Below are 20,161 nucleotides of genomic sequence, written 5' to 3' on the forward strand. Positions count from 1 at the left end.
AGTCCCAACTCGAACAAAACTGCCGCTCTTGCTCCTGCTAACAATGTCTCTTCTTCCCTCCAGGATCTTCCCTCTCCATGTCCAACATCTGATTCCTATCCCTAGAATCCCTCATCGCCACCATATGCTTCCTTACCCTCGTCCCCTAGCATTGCGAGTTCTCTGCTCCAGGAGGTCCGGCAAGCAGCGGTACCCGTCGGAGAAGAAGAAGCTCAAGTATAAGCTCAAGGAGAACCGAATCCAGGACGAGGAGGACAAGTACGATGGAATCTGGAGGCTCTCCAACCTCGGCGTTCCGGTTCACAGGGATCCCGGGAAGGACTTTCTTGGCGTCTCGGATGGTTTGCTTGCAGCGATTGCCAAAGTGCTCAAGTTTCCGGTAATTTGGGCAATTGAATTTTGTCGTTCTTTAGAGGTAGAGGAAAATAGAAGAGATGAAAAGAAAATAGACATGAAAAGTATGAGTATTTTGGGGATTTTGGTAAGTTGGATTACGGGAAAATGAAAGACTGAGGTCGATTATGACAACTATTTTAAGGCCAATCAATGGAGAACGTAACTACTATAGATTTTCCGTTTGGGTTTCTTAAAGTCAGATGACAAGTCTAGTGAATCCTACACTCCTTGTAGGCTCAGAGAACAAATTTCGACTTCGTTGTTCACTTGTTTGTCGTAAATTTTCTAGGCAGCCAAACTAGATTTATTTATAATTCTCGATATTTCTTTCAAATGTAATTATGTTTAGTGCCTTATTTCATATATAAAGTATTAGTTTTTTGGTTTCAGTTGGGACGAAATTCTTTTTTCTTTCGGGGTTTTACTTTCAAATAGTGAAAATTTAAGAATCAAAGTTTTGCGTATCATTCAACTTCCCACATTTTCGCAGTGACTACAAAGTCCGATTTATGTCCATGGTTATTTCGTTAATGGATTATAGAACTTCTCATGGTGGGATATTTCATCAACATTTACTTTTCCCATCGTGCCAGGTGGCTTCGATGCTGCCAATGGATGCTTTCACCGTTGTTCGGAAATCTTTTGATGCCAGGAAGGTTTGCTACAGAATTTTATGTTTATGATTGTTTTCATTTTGAATCTATTAGCCTTTGAAAGAAGATAAATTTCAACTATTGCCTTTTTATTTGAAAAATGATTTAGCCAAAATTTTCATCTTGTGATTTATTGTGTTTAGTGATAATCAGAATGAAAAATAACCTCGGTAACAACTTGTTGCATGTACTTAACCCAACATATCATGATAGTTTTATGTAATGACACAAACTAATATTTTATCCATGTAGACTATTTCGATGGGGATGATTCATGCCTATCGATATGAAGTTTTTTTCTCTCTCTTTTCATAATTTAAACACAGATGCCTTTAACGAAGGCCACCACATTCAGCACTTTGGAAGGGTTTCCATGCATCCCATTTATCTTTATAGATGTAGATAATATGAAATGCGGCATGCAGTAACTTTTCGGGAAGCTTCTATACAGCACAATATAGTTTTCACTACACGTTTCCCATGGAACCTGAAAATTTTACTGAAGGATATCTATTTTCATTGCATGAATATGACATTAGACTTGTTATTAAACTATTGAAAACATAAAAGGAGTATTGTATAATAAAAATTTATTACTTACCATACCAAAATGGTTTTGGTGTTAAAAACTATATTCCATTGAAGGTAGAGGAAAATGCCATAGAAGTGAAGAATAGGCATTTTTAGATCACACCTCAATGACCTATCAATAATTCAGAATTTCAGATACAATCCTCGGAGAAAATATGGTTTGCTCATACTGTAGGCTCTCTATTGCTATGAATTATGTTCTAGACCGAGTTGAAGAATTTTTTTCTCCACACTTTAATGTGTTGGTTTTCTACTATTGTATTAGATGGGGATAATATCCAGGAATTCTTGTCTTTATTTTATCGTCCTTAGAATGTAGTTAGGAGTACTTATGTATACTTCCTGTGTACAAGGACTATGCCTATTTCATTCATATATATAATATTTATCTTTTACTGATAAAAAAAAAAAAAAAATTATGTTCTACCTACAGAGTAAAAGAAAATGAACTTATATGAAGGACCTGATGCTTCACATAAATAATTGTATTTAAGAGTTCAGTTTTCTTAGCTTCTGCCACTTTATTTTAGTTTATTCTTGAAGTTGCTGCAGCTGATTTCAATTCATATGGAGCATGCTCTGAAAGCTTTTTAATGGGTCTTCAAATTTACATAACTAGTGCATGTCTTTATAATGCCTATTTGCAGTAATACTTTCTTCAGCCAAAGCTCGTTTTCTTCTGTTCTTGGTGATATGATATCTTTGTTTATTTATCTCCTGTTGTATCTCTGTTGCCTCTGTTTCTTGTTGTTATGGCTATAGACAGAGGCAGAAGGAATATGGAATTGTGTTATCCATTTCTCCAAGTAATTTTCTTCACTGATGCTTTCCAGCTGTCGAAGGAGCCAAGATTTGTATATACTGTGGATATAGATGTCAGAAAACTCCTGAGTTTAGAGCCTCGTACATGGGATTTCATTTATCGACTGAAGCCTAAAGTTGGGCTAGTAGAACATATGCCTAATGAAAGAGTTTCTGGTGATTTGATTAGTATAATAGATGATGTCAAAAAGAACCACCAAGGTTCACCAACAAGAGAAAATGGATCCAACATTGGTTTTGGGTCAGAGAAATCATACAAGTGCTCAACGACCAGAAAGCCAAAAATTGCAGTTGTTGGCAGTGGACCCTCTGGCCTCTTTGCTTCACTTGTTCTTGCAGAACTTGGTGCTGACGTTACCTTAATAGAAAGAGGCCAAGCAGTGGAACAAAGAGGGCGTGACATTGGTGCTTTAATTGTCCGTCGTGTTCTGCAAATGGAAAGCAATTTTTGCTTTGGGGAGGTTATATCTCGATTCACTTAGTTCTTTTAAGGTTGTTTTAGTATCTTCAATTCTAGTTGGTGCTGTTGCTTTGTTCAAGTCTTCACCCTATTATTTTAAGAGGAATCACGTGTGTTTGCCTGTTTGGCCAAGTGATGTCGAGCATATTCATTGTCACACTGCATTATTTTTACTGAGTCCATGACTATTTACATCATATCTTAGATAGATTGTTGACTTGTTGGAGACTAGAAGGATTTTAATAACTGACCTAAAAGAGTATACTTGTCTTTCTCTTTTCCTTCTTGTCCTCCTTTCTTTGTTGAATGAAATTTTGAAAATAGTGGTAAAATGGAAGAGATGGCTAGTTAAGAACTAACAATTTAAGGAAAAAAGAGCTATCTCTTTCATATGCTTTCTATGAGAAGTTGGTTCACTGTCATTTTCTTTCCAGTTTTTTATTCACTTCAAAGACAATAGTATTAATCAAATCACCAGACATATACAGAGGCATTAAAACCAACAATGTTGTCTGTGTTGGAAAATTTAATATAACATAGTTATATGCTATATGCCTCTGTATGTCGATCTGATAGCCAAACTGGGACACCCTGCATCTTGATAAATTTTTCGGTTTTGATTGCTCACGGTCTTACTTTTGAATTATTCTCTAGTTGATGCTTTAGCTAACATGGCATATGAATTGATGGCATAAACCCCTAGGGGTTGGCTCAAGTGGTAAAGGCCCTAGGCTTGGGGGTATGCTCCCTCCAGGTCTAAGGCTCAAATCCTCTAGGGTGCAAACAATTCCTAGGGGCCATCAGAGTGGGGGATTTTCCTCTTGAATTACCCGAGGTATACTTGCAGGTAACTCCTTGCCGAGGGCCTGTGCACCTCTGGGATTAGTCAGGACATTGTCCTCGGACACCCGGTGCCAATTAAAAAAAAAAAAGAAAAAGAAAAATTGACTGTGATTCTCCTCTAGCAACTTTCCTTCATGCTGTCTCTTTTCTGTCACTAAGAGATACTCCTCTTTATTTGAAATCAGTGAAATTATGCCCCTAACTAAGGCATGCTTCCTGGATAATTTGAGGAGCAGGCATCTGGAACCATTAGTCCATTTAAACCAATCATGCAGCCTGGTTCCTGCATGCTATGAACTTATAAAGAAGCAATTGCCAGAGTTTATGGCACATAGTGCACTTAGCATGACTTTTCATAGCATATACCTTATGCCAAGCTACCAGTTATTGTGTGTTACTGTAATTGCACAGAGGGCAACATCTTGTGTTATAGCTTAATCCAATATGCATAAGAAACATTGCTTATTTTTAACTTCAAATACATTCACATGGATTTTGTTTTGTATTTCTTTCATCATTCTTCTTCTCTTTTCATGATCATTTTAACTTTTTTCTCATCATGAAGGTGATTTTTTATTATTTATGTACTTTTGAGCTTTGAGATTTATTAAGGACTTATGCATGGCAGGGTGGTGCAGGTACCTGGAGTGATGGTAAACTGGTAACTAGAATTGGAAGAAACAGTGGCAGTGTTCTGGCGGTAGGACTCCACTTCTATTTTTACTTTTCTCAGTTGTTTTTTTTATTTAAATTATTATTTTCATAAAATATAAATTCTTCTGTTGTAATTTTGTGTTGGAACTATAGCTATCATACTCCTGTTAAAAGGCAAGTTGTGAAGAAGTTTGCGCGCGCGCGCGCGCGCACACACACATATTTATATTGCCCCTGTTCCATTTTATATCTGCTCCCTGTTTTGCATAGTAATCTTCTTTGCTTCAACTGACAACATAGTTTGTCCAGTGGTGATACTCAGTAAAATTGAGGTATAACATTTAAGATTTTAGCGAAAATTAGATTTGAGATATGATTGGTTTACTTTATAATGTTGGTTGCTATTCATGAAAAAGGAGAATTGTCAATTTAATGAACTCTTTGCCTTTCCCATGACACGACGAAACCCTTTCTATTCTTAAATGTAATTGTTGCACCAGCAGTTTAGCCTTGAGTCTCCTATGTCATTTTTCCAAAGCACATACTTTACGCTTTTAAGTAATTTGAACCCAAAGAAAACAAAACTCAAGCAAATGATTGGCAGGTGGGCCTGTAAGATGTTCAATAACAATAATAAGTAAAAAAGACTTGCATGTAGAAGTTGACAGATTATGTTTACCAGAGAGAGAGAGAGAGAGATGCAGCAATGGTACCATTGAAGTGGTTATTCGAATTAGCTAAACAAATGTGTTCATTGCCTTGTTTGAAATTTTGTTGGCCACATGATCATTTCTTCTACAAGTCTACTGACATTTTTTCTTGTCTCAGGTTATGAAAACTTTGGTTCACTTTGGAGCTCCAAAAAATATCCTTGTGGATGGTAGGCCTCACTTGGGAACAGATAGATTGATTCCTTTGCTTCGTAACTTTCGGAAACATCTACAAGCATTGGGGGTGAGTAATATATATCTACCTTCTTCCTATTAGAAACAAATGGATCGATACATACGCCATGGTCAATTGGCATACTAGTGCATATTCTGAGATTTTAATGTAAAAGTTTATGTGCTTAGGTCACTATCAAGTTTGGGACCAGGGTTGACGATCTGCTTGTAGAGGGTGAACGTGTTGTGGGGGTGAAAGTTTCTGATTCAAGTGACAAATTGCAGTCCAATAGCCAGAAGTTGAGATATGATGGTGTTGTTTTGGCTGTTGGGCATTCTGCACGTGATATATACCAGATGCTTCTTTCTCACAATATGGTGTTGGTCCCAAAAGATTTTGCTGTAAGTTTGCTTCTATTTTATTTTTATTAATTGATCAGCTCTAATTTCAATATGTATGTGTGGACTCGTGTATTTTCCAGTTGAGAGTGTGTGCAAATATTTTTTTTTTGTTTCCAACTCCGGAGCTTCTATTCCTTGGGTAATATTCTTTCTGGCACATCTGTTCAATATTACAAAATAATAATAATAAATAAATAAAAGAGGAGATTCGGGGAACTGAAAAGAAATAAATGGAAAGGTGCTTGACTTTTGACGTCCATTTGCGTATAAACTTTATGGATTGGCTTTGATTCTTGAGTTCGTGAGTTTTCCTATTTTCATAGCATCTAACATGGCTGAACAGGTTGGTTTGCGGATTGAGCACCCTCAAGAGCTAATAAATAGAATACAGGTTCGTTATATTTCCAATTCCTTTCAACAAAATTGATCAACCAATGGTTCAACAAATTTAGCTCTACATTTTTTTTTTTTATAAATGTGATATCATTCAGTTATTCAGTTTTATTGTCCTCATTCTTGACATGCTACAATTATGGACGTATGTCCTTAAATTTGTTAGTTACAGCAGCCAAGCAATATTATTTGATCTTAATATTTCTGGTTTTATTGTCATACAACTGATCAGAGAAGAGCATAACTCCTTAAATTAATTTATGCTTATTTCTACTCTAACAAACCTTGAGCTTCTAACCTATGCGTTGAAGAAATGTGGAGTCTTCCAAAATAATGATTTGCCGCTCATGGGTAATGTTAAAAGTTAAAACCTTATAATATGACTTCACTTTGCACTTGTGATTCTTGGATGGGATCTGGCAAATACTGCCCACCCCTCCTTGTCTAACTCTAAAATTACACAAAAGAAATATCTCAATGAGTACTTCCACTTCGAATTTGCACATTCTCTGCCACGCAATGCATCCTTCAGCGAGCAATACCATACAATTCGGGTAGGATATCTTTAGAGGTTGATCCCCAAACCACATGCCTTAAACTTAGGGGTGGGCTCCGACTCCGACGGAGTCGGAGTTGTCATTTCCGACCTCCGACTCCGACAAAAGTCAGAGCCGAATTTCCCCTCCGACTCCAACTCCGAATGTAGTCGGAGTCCGATTCCGATCGGAGGTCGGAGCTCCGAACGGAGGTCGGAGCTCCGACCTCCGATCGGAACTCCGACTGAAGTTCGGAGGGAGTTCCGAACGGAGGTCGGAGCTCCGACTCCGAACAAAATTTCCGAACTCAACTTCGGAAATTTTGTTCTTTTTTTTTTTATTATTTAAATTTTGTTGTTCAATTTCGTTTCAGATAGTGAACAACATATATATATATTTTTAAAGTGAACCATCTATAAATATTTGGTTTATTCAAGAGTTTTCAATAATTTAAATATTCGTTCTGATTTTGTTACTGAATTTTGATTATATCTTTAATTTGTTTTATGTCCGCCTGAAATTTAGTATTAAAAGTGCTCATGACTCATGAGTTGAAAATTACACATTTAAAATTTTATAGAAAAGAATGATGATACGAATTTCTATAATTCGATTAATTTCAGTTGGATAATAAATTATAAACGTTTGAGAGATGATGGATAAGTACTAATAGAAATTATAGAATAAAGAGTACTTATCCCACGTCTTTGCTCGGGATATAACTACATAAATATAACTATATAAATAGTTTAAAAACTAAATAACATGTATGATGTAGCCATAAGTTATAACAGTCTCATTTATAACGTAATAACAATATGACTCAGTCTTGAAATATAACTACATAAAAATTAAACACGGATTTCACTCAAATACTTTTTGTTCCATTGGTCATGCCTGAAATGAAGATAAAAAGTAGCAATCAATAGATGAAAAAAAATTGATAATAAAAAATTGAATACGGTAAAAGAATAATTTGATTCTTATCAAGAAATGAAGTTCTCTCAACTCCATCCCAACTCTCAAGTAGCGTCAGTTCCAGACTCTCAATCATCGGTAATTATGTTAGGGTTCACAATTAGATCTATAAAATCATAAAAAGTAGAAGTTAGAAACATTAAAAATAATTAAATCATCATTTAAAAGCATATAAACTTACCCGATTCAAGCCTATAGCTCTCGGCATCAACGCCAACTGTATCTAGTCCAATAGGCGTTTCACTTATCCAATTCTGTGTGCAAACGAGGGCCTCCACGGTTGATGGTGACAATGAACTCCGATAAGCATCCAACACGCGACCTCCAGTGCTAAATGCCGACTCTGAGGCAACCGTAGTGACAGGAATGGCTAGCACATCTCGGGCCACACGGGAAAGGACTAGATACTTGGTGGAATTAACTTTCCACCAAGTTAATAACTGAAATACATCACTAGGTGCCTCGACAGCTTCCATAAAATATCGTTCAACCTCAGATGTACAATGCATAATATTCCTTGTTGACATGAGTTGATGATACTGCCGTATAATACGATTGCCTCTAACCCCTACAGATGGGTCAGTATCACCTGAGGAAACTGTCAATCCTGTCGGCCTCGAATGTGAGGAGCTACCAATTACGGATGAAAGCTGAGCACTAGTACTGTAGTGATGATATAAGTCATCAACATCATTTTTTAGCAATCTAATAAACTCTGCAGCCTTCATTGCCCCGAGGACGGAATTTACCCAAAATTCTAGAACGGCCAACTTAACTCGGGGGTCAAGGATCACAACCACAAATAACAATCTATTTATCTTCTCAATATTCTCCCAATATTTATCATATTTGATCTTCATCCTCGTAGCCATAGCAGATAACAATCCAGCAGAGTCAGTACAACTATTTTCCAACTGGAAGTGAAGCTCCGAGAGCTCGCTGAAAAATGAGTTCGCAGTCGTATATTTGGATCCAGATAGCCGCATGGTTATCTCATAAAAAGTTCTTAAAAATTCAACAAAATAACTCACACTGGTCCAATCATGTTCGTCCGGCGCACCGAGCCCCTGTCCTGCTGGCTCCAACAAAGCATACCTCAGGCCCCCATCCTCGACCTCCATCCGCTCGAATGCTTTTTAGTACTTCTGTTCCACATCCAACATCATGTATGTAGAATTCCATCGAGTCGGAACGTCCAAGCACAGCATACTAGAACATTCAATCTTCAGATCTTCTGCTATTGCCTTAAACTTGGCAAGCCTTTGAGGGGAACCCCTCACATATCGTACAATGTTGCGGACTCGGGTTATGGAATCATGAACCTCTTTTAATCCCTCAACAACTATGAGGTTAATGATATGAGCACAACATCGAACGTGAATAAACTCGTGGACTCGAATGACATCATCTCTCACCGTCGTGTTCCGCTTAAACCAATCAATTGCTGTTTCATTCGCATTGGCATTGTCAACTGTAATACACAGCACTTTTCGAATTCCCCAGTCCTTTAAACAATCATCCATCTTCGCCCCAATGGATGCACCTTTATGATCCACAATTTCTTTAAAACCAATAATTTTTTTTATGCAAAATTCACTCACTGTCAATGTAGTGTGCTGTGATACACATGTAGCAGACGTTCTGTATGGAAGTCCATGTGTCAGTCGTAAAAGACACTCTCTGGCCAGTGGTAATAAACATCTTCCTCATCTCCTCCTTGTCTTTCGCATGCCTCTTCATACAATCTCGCATCACTGTATACCGTGATGGAATGGGAAATCGTGGCTCAACAAAATTTAGAAACTTTCGAAAGCCTCTTTTCTCGACTGTGGTAAATGGCATCTCATCAGTAATTATCATCTCTGCAAGCATGTCCCTCAACATCTTCTCACTGTATTGAGGGATGACCAATTTCTTAGTCTGTGTACCATCAGTGGCTGTAGAAGTTTGGTAACTGAGGTTGGTCTGATCAGTGGCTTGCAATCCCTTCGCTATCTTATATCGTTGGCAACCATTTAGATGTGCTATTAACACACTGGTACGTTGCTTCTTCGAATAGCATCTACAAAGTGATCCACAGTAATGGCATCTTGCTACTGGGTTCGCAATTTCACCAGGAATTTTGGTGAAATGCTCCCATGTCCACGACCTCTTTTTAGAAGGTCGTGGTGGTTGATCTTGCTCAATGGGCATCTCCTCCTCTTCGTTGAACATATCCTCATCCTCTATATCAACTGGGAGTGGGAGTCGACTACTCGCACAAGATGTAGCTACTCTAGATGTAGCTGCTCTAGATGTGGCTCTAGGGGTGGAAGTACCCACCGGTGTAGGAGTTGTAGCATTGGCATCCGCCACATCCCCTTGTGGACGATCATCTCCACTATGTCTAGGATCCATATCACAATCAATGAAGCTGAAAAAATTAAATTAGAAGCAAAAAAATTGTTTAAAAATAAACTAGGCTATTGTATTATACAATAGGACATGTATTATTGTATCATAATATATTATTGTATCGATGTATTATTACATCGAGGTTCGGTTGACGTGCGCTCGACTCAGCGGAACCCATCCAGAGAGGTTCGCTCGACGTGCGCTCGAGCAGAAACCATCCAGAGAGGTTCGCTCGACGTGCGCTTGACGTGCGCTCGAGCAGAAGCCATACAGAGAGGTTCGCTCGACGTGCACTTGACATGGCGCTCAAGCAGAACCCATCCAGAAAGGTTCGCTCGATGTGCGCTCGAAGTGGCACTCGAGCAGAACTCATACAGAGAGGTTCGCTCGACGTGCGCTCGAGCAGAAACCATACAGAGAGGTTCGCTCGACGATCGCTTGACGTGGCGCTCGAGCAGAACCCATCCAGAAAGGTTCGCTCGATGTGCGCTCGAAGTGGCGCTCGAGCAGAACTCATACAGAGAGGTTCGCTCGATGTGCCCTCGACGTGGCGCTCGAGCAGAATCCATCCAGAGAGGTTTGCTCGACGTGCGCTCGAGGTGGCGCTCGAGCAGAATCCATCAAGAGAGGTTCGCTCGACCTGTGCTCGACGTGGCGCTCGAGCAGAACTCTTCCAGAGAGGTTTGCTCGACTTCCGCTCGACATATCGCTCGAGCCAATGTTCAATACAACGTGCGCTCGACACCTCGCTCGAGCGCAAGTCTGCAATACAATGTAAAATTCAGGGTTTTGAGCGCCGTGTTGGGACTATATTGAATATTCAATACAACCAATTCACAAGAATCACAACTGCTGGCTCCAATTCATAAGAAATGTGCTTGAATTAAATTTAGGGCTCATAAATTTAGGGCTCACCGTAGGTGGAAGCTGTACAGAGGAGCAACGAGGAACGGCGGCACGGAGGAGCAACGACGAACGGCGGCACGCTGGCAAGAAATACACAAGACGTGAGGACGGCTTCACAGTTCACTAGTTCAGTCACTGGGACGGAGACGCGAGAGAGAAGGGAGAAGGAAGAAGAACTGAAGAAGGAAGAAGAAGGGGGGGGGGGGGGGGGACGTATGAAGAAGGAAGACATATGAAACGACGCCGTTCCATATTAAGTGGAACGGTGTCGTTCAATAATTTTTTTTTAAACCCAGCTGTAAAACGACGTCGTTTTACAGCTGGGTTTAAAAAAAAATTCGGAGTCGGAGCTCCTTGTAGCTCCGACTCCGACTCTGACTCCAAATAACTATTCGGAGCTACTCCGAATTCCGACTCCGAATTCCGACAACTCCGACTCTGTCGGAGTCGGCGTCGGAGCGGAGGTTGGAATTCTCGGAATTTTGCACACCCCTACTTAAACTAACCCCCAAACCGCCTGATTTCATTGGAATACAAATTGTTGACCGGCTTGCCAAATGAAATTTAGCAACATGATGTAGTACATGTGAATCTAGTGGTATGATGCTTGGATATGTTTTTATTAGTGGGCAAAGTTCTTGCAGTTTTCCATTTCTTCATAAAATAGATAGTAGATTAGTTCATTTAGTCCAGTTTATGATTTGATATTTTGTCATGTAATTCAGTTGTTTTCACTTTTCATTACGTGTTGTTTATTTCACCAAGATGTAAACACTCATTTGTACAAATGCATAGTATTCTGCATTGGCCACTGAGGTTTGTAAAGGACGTGGAAAAGTGCCGGTGGCAGATTACAAGGTCGTCAAGTATGTTTATGGAGAGGATGGTGACCCACGTTCCAATTCAGGGGCAATAAGTTGCAGCTGCTACTCCTTCTGCATGTGTCCTGGTGGACAGGTATCTTTGAAACAATCTCCCCCCCCAAAAAAAAAAAAAAATCCTGTTAGGTATAACTTTGTGTGTGAAGGGGCAGGGTGTAATCATTGCTAATGGTAAATATTGACAGATTCAATAAATTCATTTATTTATTTTCAGGTAGTTCTTACTAGTACAAATCCATCTGAACTATGCATCAATGGCATGTCTTTCTCTCGACGTGCTTCAAAGTGGGCAAATGCTGCACTTGTTGTTTCCGTCTCATCAAAGGATTTTGATGCACTAAGTTTCAACGGACCTCTTGCAGGGGTGGAATTTCAGGTATCTTTCAGGCCTTACTCATGACCTTCTGAGTGTTTTACTTTCCTGATTACATCACCGCACATGATCTAAATCATCATTGAATGTTCTTATATGGTTTCAGAGGGAATTTGAGCGAAGAGCAGCTATAATGGGTGGGGGAAATTTTGTGGTGCCTGTGCAGACAGTTACTGATTTTTTGGAAAACAAGCTATCAGGTAAGTTTATAATATCATTTCCTCAAGTTTTTTTCACACATTTGCTTTTAGAGTCTTCAGCTAGCATTATCTTTACTGGTTTTGTCAGTGACATCTGTGCCACCATCAAGTTATCGATTAGGAGTGAAGGCAGCGAATCTCCACGAGCTATTTCCAATTCATATTACAGAGGCTTTGCAGTATTCCATCTCAGCATTCGACAGAGAGGTTTAACATTTTTTGTTATCTTCATTTTTATTCTTCAGCTGTGCTTTATGATGAATTTGTGGAACTACAACTTGTTTACACCCCAAAGTTTGGAACTTTCAGTTGCCAGGATTCATATCCAGTGAGGCCCTTCTCCATGGAGTGGAGGTAATTCCATTGAATTGTGTATCCTGTTTATGTGCCAAAGGGATTCTTTAAAACATGTTTTCTTCCTTGAGATTATCAAAAATCATTTTCATTTAATTTTTGGATCCAGACTAGAACCAGCTCTCCCATCCAGATTCCACGCGACATTGACACATACGAGAGTACATCATTGAAAGGACTCTATCCAGTTGGTGAAGGAGCAGGTTATGCTGGAGGGATTGTAAGTGCGGCAGTTGATGGCTTGTATGCAGGTTTTGCTGTGGCAAGAAATTTTGGTTTGTATGATGAGAGCATAGAGAACATTTTGGGAAAGGCTCAGAGCGCAGGACTAGTGAAGTACTAGGATCTATTCAGCCCATTTGGTTGTTTCACCATTAAACAATGCAAGCCACCTGAACAGGCTCAATTATCTACATGGTTTCCACAGCCAAATATAGGTAAAGGATCAAGTTTTACTTGAGAACTGCTACAGACACAAAGAGATTACACAAATTAAACCTATAAACTGAAATAGTTTTATGGAATCCGTTACATCTACTTTATAATAAAAGTAATTTTACAATTTGACGTACTATATCAAGTCACATCTGTTTGTAGATTTACTTTTGTGTAATTCATTTGTGGCTAAAGATTTTTCCTTTCTTATTACTAACTCTATCACCTCCTCATTGTTATCTTTATCCAGCTCTAGTGATTGGATGATCCTGAACTCTGCAGTTTGCATCCTACGGTCATACCTGGAAGCAAAGTCGAGGAATAATGTCTGTTTGTGTCGATTAGACATTCCTACATCGTTTGCTTGACTATTATAAAGCAGTCAACTGTCTCTGTGATCTTTTGGTTTTGGTAGGGCAGTTTACTGTATAATTTGCTTCCAGTCTGCTGCTGAAGTGGATCCTAGGGTCGGCCGCCGATCACTTTGTTGATGCAACCATAGTCTAACCTTGGGGAAGTCCCATAGCAGGGGCAACATCTCAAGCGACCAGGACTTGTAAATAAATTTTGTAAAATTAGCCCTTGTTATTTACAGTTGATCAGAACATTAATTACTTAAATTGAGCAAGTGACATTTAATCATGGACATATATTTGTCATATAGAAACCTTGAGCGGTACTCATTATATCAAGGTAAAGTTCTGCCCATCACTGTTGTAGCTTCCTTTTCTGTCTTTGATTTATCTATTTCTCCCATTTAAACGAACCATATAACTATAGAGCAGCATTCATATATATATATATATATATATATATATTTCATGAAAATTTCTATTCATCAATCTCCACACATTATATTTTTTTATCTTACCAAATGTGTGGTATATTGATGATGAGTAGAAGAATTCAATAAGTTTAATAAGAATAAAATCAAAAACAAAATTTAAAAAATAAAAAAAGTGTGGTGTGATGTGTGGGGATGATGAGTAATAAACTCATATTTCATATATATATAGAAGCTTGTTTGTATTCTCAAGGTTCGTTTTCGGCATAATTTTAGAGGCAAATATGGTGGCGGATTTCTTGGCCAAAGAGGGGACTCAATGTAGAATTTCAGATTTTTTTAGACAGGAATTGCTGCAAGGCCGTTTTCGGGGTTTAGTATGTATGGACAAATTAGATATTTCTTATATTCGACATTGATGTAATTTTCCTTTGAGATTTTCAATTGTAAATATGGTTGTTCCTCCATCTCAGTGAGAGATCTTAATAATAAGAGGCCTTAAGCTCGTTTTTATTTTTTTAAAAAAATACAGTTTCTCATCAACCAAACAGAAACTATATCCCATATGGCAGAAAGTTAAATAAATGCAACATGCAATACTATTTTCATATATATATGAATAAAAGATTAATAACCCTCAGAGCCGTAGTCTTCTCCCATACTAATGTCATGTTGATCATCATGTTGATGAAGGGCATCCAATGTCAACTAGTACAATAATTCTTTAGAGCAAACAAGACCACAATCGGTGAGAAAGATATACCATTCTATTACAAGGACACCAACATCATTCTGAACCATTCCTGATGGCCTGTGCCTGCAAACAACATTTCTGGTCCCAATACACTGTTCCAAACAATAAAGAATACCCACATGAAATTTGGAAACTGTGGGGCACCTTGTCATGTGTTGAGCGCGAAGATTTGGGTGACTTGTTGGGACCCATTAAGAGATCTTTTTTTATTTGGAGAAAATCTTGAAAAAGGCAATCAACAAGACATGTTGGAGACGAAATGCATGGGGACATGCAAATGGCATATGGCGTTTGCATGGGCTGCTAGCTCTGATCACTCACCATAATTGTGCATGCAGCATCTTTTCGGCACATGATCATGATCATCATGAGTGCCCATAATTTGGTCTTTGGAGTCGTTTAAACTTTAATGCATGCGGAAGATTGTCTCTGATGTGTATCCAAATCTATAATTTGCAATATCCTTTTCATATGTTCAAATATAATTTCAGTCGATCTGTCGTACCATTAGCTGTTTTATTTTTTAAAGCTATATATAATAGTTTGAACCCTATTAATGCATTTCATCATTTCTAATTCCAACTAGTCATTAATCCCCGCGTGATGTATGAGAATGCAGGCTAAAGTTTTTTAATGAATAATGAATAAGAATGATGTCCAAGCATGCATGCATGCAGTCATATGCTAAACAATATTCCTCAGATTTCGCAAATAGAAAGCTAGCTTCTTCTCCTAATTACAAAAGATAGAGCTCTCTCCTTTCAAAATTACACAGCCTAAAAGATATATATGACAAAGCTTTTTAAGACACATGCACGCATAGAAAGTCATGAGTATAAATAAGCTGTGTGTAAGGGAATTTTTCCTACTTCACAAATCCCATTGGGCCTCGGCCCAATACTCGGCCACAGGGTTCCAAGACCACCCATCCCATGAAGCAAAGTGCCTACAAGGGAAAGAGATCAAGTGGCTGACAGGATAGAGCTACCTAACATCGCTCGTCCACACTCTGGACATGAGAACAACTTGTACAAAATATAGCGAGAAATAAAGAGAATCCTCGATCTTCTGACATAGGAACATCAACGAATCACAAATGATAAAAGTAAAGCCAGGGAACCACACTACATTAATGGCACCACCATCCGAGTTACACGCCACATTAATAGTGCCGTCGCAAAGCCATGCTGCATTAAAGGACTCTATCAGAAGGAAAAGTATGAACTCCATGGGGGTAGACACGATCTATCCCTCAGACTTATGGTACAAATAGAAAATCCCAGGTATGAGAAAACTCTCTGATTCCTAAACTCTCTTACTTATTTACAAACTTCAAAGAGAATTTACTGACTTTAATATCAGAGACTCCACGGCCCCAAGGTCGTCCTCTCCCAATTGCCTTCTTTCCTATGTTTTGCAGGCCCAAATTCTGAAGACCCGAGTTGCTGAAACTTAATCCAAAGGCGTACGAAACACGACGTTAACACTGTGAGTACTCACACATGATGAAGCCATGCATTAGATTTCTCTCCAAATATATATCCAGTTGGCTTTGCCTGGCATTTTCCTTGGAATAATATATCTAAACCTAGCTAAAGAAGACCATCTTCCAATTTATGATCTAAATATTCCTTGCGTGAGGGAAGGGAAAAAAAATTGAACACTGATTTTTAGATGGGACAAAGGCCCACATTGTTGTTGTTCTGAGAGTTACACGACATACTGTACGTCCGAATCATTGCATGTGGCTGCTATCAAGACAACTCGATCGATCCGTCAACAAAATCCTTTCTACAAACTCCACAAATTATTAAGATCATGAATATATATTTGGAGAAATGTTTTTCCAATACAATATTAATGCATCAATATGCATGATGCATGATGCCCTTTAATTAATTGTATCATATATAACACTAAGCATCATGAAGATCTCAATTATATTAATCTATGAATATTTTGTAAAAACAAATGAGTTGTAAGTTAAACATGAAAAGTTTTTCTCATCAATCACTATTTATCACCCCACATCTCACACTTTATGAAAACACATACATATCTTATGAAAAATACTCCCGCACCCTTTGAAAAAATTATAGGTGTGAAGTGTGATAGTAAATAGTAATTGGTGCATAGTAAGTCTCGTTAAACAATTAATATATATATATATATATATATATATATATAAGTATTTCAAGATAAGAAGTACTGATTTCAGGAAGAGTGAATTATTAAATGGGATTTTTGCTAGCGTTAATATAATATGGTAAGAGTGGAATTAAGAAGGGAAGTACTGACCGATCATGTTTCTTCTTTTTTATTTATTTTTTCTTCCTCGAGGATTTTAGGAGAAGTCTTGGGAATGCAGCATGACAAGGGTTGGGAACACATTTCTCTTTGTAAGTACGTCCATGGCAAAGATGAGAGTGAGACACATCTCCCAACCTGCAACTGACACAAGTTGATCTTGAAGTTGCATCAGTTAATAATTGTCATGCACACAGCTAGATGATCAAAACCAAAAAAGATCCTAATTTTGTTGCATTGGTGGTCTGTTGCTTGCGCTGGTTTGGCCCAATTGGAATTGAATGGGAGGCTCTGCATTTGTCTAAATTGTCTGTGCATGCATGGTAGGTTGAAACCTACTTTCCTAATCATATTTTGTGGACCCTAACTTCACTTTCCCCTCTCATGTTCAGTCAGTATCTTTAGATGTTTCTTCCACCTTTCGGCTAAAAAGTGGTGGGTCAGTATTACATTCTTCTTTTCTTTTCTCCAAACTTCTTAATTTGGCTCTACCCGTCCAGTCCTCCCAAGATCAGTTCTTTCTGGTTCAGTAAAAGAGAAAAAATAGATATATATGTGTGGAAGGACTTCTGATCTTGTGATTATACATGCAATATTAAATATACTCAAAAGTTTAAAATGAATTACTGAAATATTATCTCAGTACTGTTCTATGGATATCTTTTTCTTGAAGTGAGATGATAATATATAATTAATATATATATGTATGTATCTTAATATATATGTACGTATATATATGAGAAGGAAGGATAAATACATGCATCTTGCTAGCTGCAATGTAGTAATAGGTTCTGTTAATGCCAAAAATCGCACAACAGGTCGAAATGAGAGAAAAAATTATTCTCGACTGTTATGAAGATTTGAGCCTCAATCAGTATGGTCTGGAGCCCCCAGCATGGTTCGATATGGTTGTGTGTACGTCCATGATAGTGAATGAAAAATAAATACTGAGAAAATAAAGAAAGATGGATACACAGATTTACGTGATTCGGCATATTGCCTACGTCTATAGGACATTTGGAGAGGAAAAATCTACTATAATACGTTTTTTTACAGTCTCTCATCTTTCACTATACAATGAAGATCTTAAATATATTTACTGGAGAATATGTTCTCGTTGGAGCCCTCCTTTTGAGAGGTTGAAGAAGCTGGAGAACTAGTCTCAATCCCCCCTAGAATTCGTCTGGCCGTTTCCTTTTATCTGACCCCTCTTTCTACGTGCCCTAGGGAGTAGTGAGGATTAACTGCCTTTTCCTTGCATGTCAGATATCTTCATTTTCTTTTCGCTTTTTTCCTTCCTCTCCTACCCTTTCCTGGCTTTTCTTCTGACATTGTCCTCTCATTGTCCCCATTTGCTCTCTCTCTCTCTCTCTCTCTCCTCACCTAGTGGTGGCCTTTAGGTGGGTTGGACCTAGTCTTGGGCTTGAATATTTATCCCCTTCAAGTTCTGTTTTTTTAAATGAATAATACTAGTATGCCTTCTCATTTAGTCCCCTCATTTTGACTGCTCATATATCTATTTAAAAAAAAAAATTCTTAATGGTTAAGGAAATGACTATTAGTGTATTGATATATATTTTTTTATTTTTAAAAATGTTTAAAAAATATTTGAAAAAAAAAATACAATTTACATTAGGCGGCACACAAAATGGATAGATGGAAGCGGAAGAGTAGCACCGCTCTTTTTAAATAATCTAGGCAGCCCTTTGAGAATTTCAAAAGGATAGGGATTATATATATTAATATATATATATATATATATATCAAGTCTAAAAGCATATATTGATATCACTATTATTGGTTGTGTTAATTAGGTCAACCTGGCCAGGGACATAATTTGTTTGGTTATGAAAAGGGATTTGAGGAAGCTGGAAATACCATTAATATTGTCAAATCAGAACAACCTCGATCCAACCCTAAACCATAGTATCTACTGTTTGTTCAGAATGTTCCCACATGATACCACTTTTGAGTTTTTAATGATTCGCACATTGTTTTACTTTATGAGTATTTTCATCCATCTTGACTTTGTAGATGTGCTCCCCATGCATGCATGATTATTCCATCGCAGCCTTAATTTGGAAGAAACTTGATGGAAGAAGATTTTGTATGTAAAGATCGAAGAGTAGTACAACTTCCTTGCCTAATAATACGATAACTGCTATAGCTATAAAGAGATTTCACAAAAATAAATTCATAAATTGATATAATTTTATATGATACATTGATTTATTTTATAATAAAAATAATTTTATAATTTAACGTACCATATCAAGTCATGTCAGTTTATAGATTTACTTTTATAAGATTTCTTTGTGATTAAAATATTTCTTAATTAACATTTAAAATAAGAAAAAGATGTTTATCTTAATGTTCTTGATAAATTAAACCTGATAGCTATTGATGGTTAAATATGAACCTTTAAGTTGAGACAGTAAAAACAAGAAACTAGCAGACAAGCTAGACAGATCTGAATCGCTTGCGGCAAGAGTAAGAGAATTCCTGTCCATTGATGATGGTGACAGATAGTAATCCCAAATGATGTTCGCTCCTTTCCTTCTGTCTGTGGGTCAACACTTACATTTAATTTGGATCTTCTTCTGTTACTTCAACCACACTCAAAAACTATTAATTACCGCAACGAAGAGAAATATTTTAGTAACAAAAATCATATTAATCTTATATAAAAACAAATTTATAAATTGATTTGATTTAATATAATACTATATTAGATTGTAAAATTATTTTCATTATAAAATAGATCTAACATATCATATAAAACTATCTCAATTTTTATTTATTTTTAAATCTTTTTGTGACTACTTTCTATCATTTTTTTTAATTTTAGAGATTTCGCATATGGATGCGATATGCAAGTCGTAAGGTGAGTAAGGAGATATAACGTATCATATGAGAAGTTAGATAAATACGTTAGTTATAAAGAAATTCTATAATAATAAACTCGTATACTAATGTGGTTTAATATAATGGTATTTTAAATTAATATCAAACTACTTTTATTGTAAAGTAGATATAACGTATTATATAAAACTATATCAGTTTGTAGATTTACTTTTATAGAATCTATTTGTGACTAACACTTCTAAGTAAGTTATCATCGGCATTTTGATTAGAAATGCAATTACTTGATAGGCTCATTT

General features: G+C 37.4%; 1 protein-coding gene across 1 annotated transcript; it reads left to right on the plus strand.

The window, feature by feature from the left end:
* On the plus strand, positions 1-13,863 carry LOC108996840 (uncharacterized protein Cbei_0202). The gene is made up of 14 exons (XM_018972872.2): positions 1-379; positions 990-1,052; positions 2,474-2,923; positions 4,394-4,465; positions 5,248-5,373; positions 5,493-5,705; positions 6,049-6,096; positions 11,708-11,869; positions 12,008-12,169; positions 12,273-12,366; positions 12,455-12,573; positions 12,676-12,720; positions 12,830-13,157; positions 13,406-13,863. Exons 1-13 carry the CDS (start codon positions 44-46, stop codon positions 13,061-13,063), a joined length of 2,124 nt encoding a protein of 707 aa, XP_018828417.2. The 5' UTR covers positions 1-43; the 3' UTR covers positions 13,064-13,157; positions 13,406-13,863.
* The last annotated feature ends 6,298 nt before the right edge of the window (positions 13,864-20,161 follow it).

This window comes from Juglans regia, chromosome 6, assembly GCF_001411555.2.
Source record: "Juglans regia cultivar Chandler chromosome 6, Walnut 2.0, whole genome shotgun sequence".
In the NCBI taxonomy this organism is placed as follows: domain Eukaryota; kingdom Viridiplantae; phylum Streptophyta; class Magnoliopsida; order Fagales; family Juglandaceae; genus Juglans; species Juglans regia.

Excerpts from the sequence above, each read along its gene's own strand:
- LOC108996840 (XM_018972872.2), top strand. The coding sequence starts at position 44 with ATGTCTCTTCTTCCCTCCAGGATCTTCCCTCTCCATGTCCAACATCTG. Across the intron at positions 11,870-12,007 it reads GCATGTGTCCTGGTGGACAG|GTAGTTCTTACTAGTACAAA; the intron begins GTATCTTTGAAA and ends ATTTATTTTCAG. Across the intron at positions 12,170-12,272 it reads TTGCAGGGGTGGAATTTCAG|AGGGAATTTGAGCGAAGAGC; the intron begins GTATCTTTCAGG and ends ATATGGTTTCAG.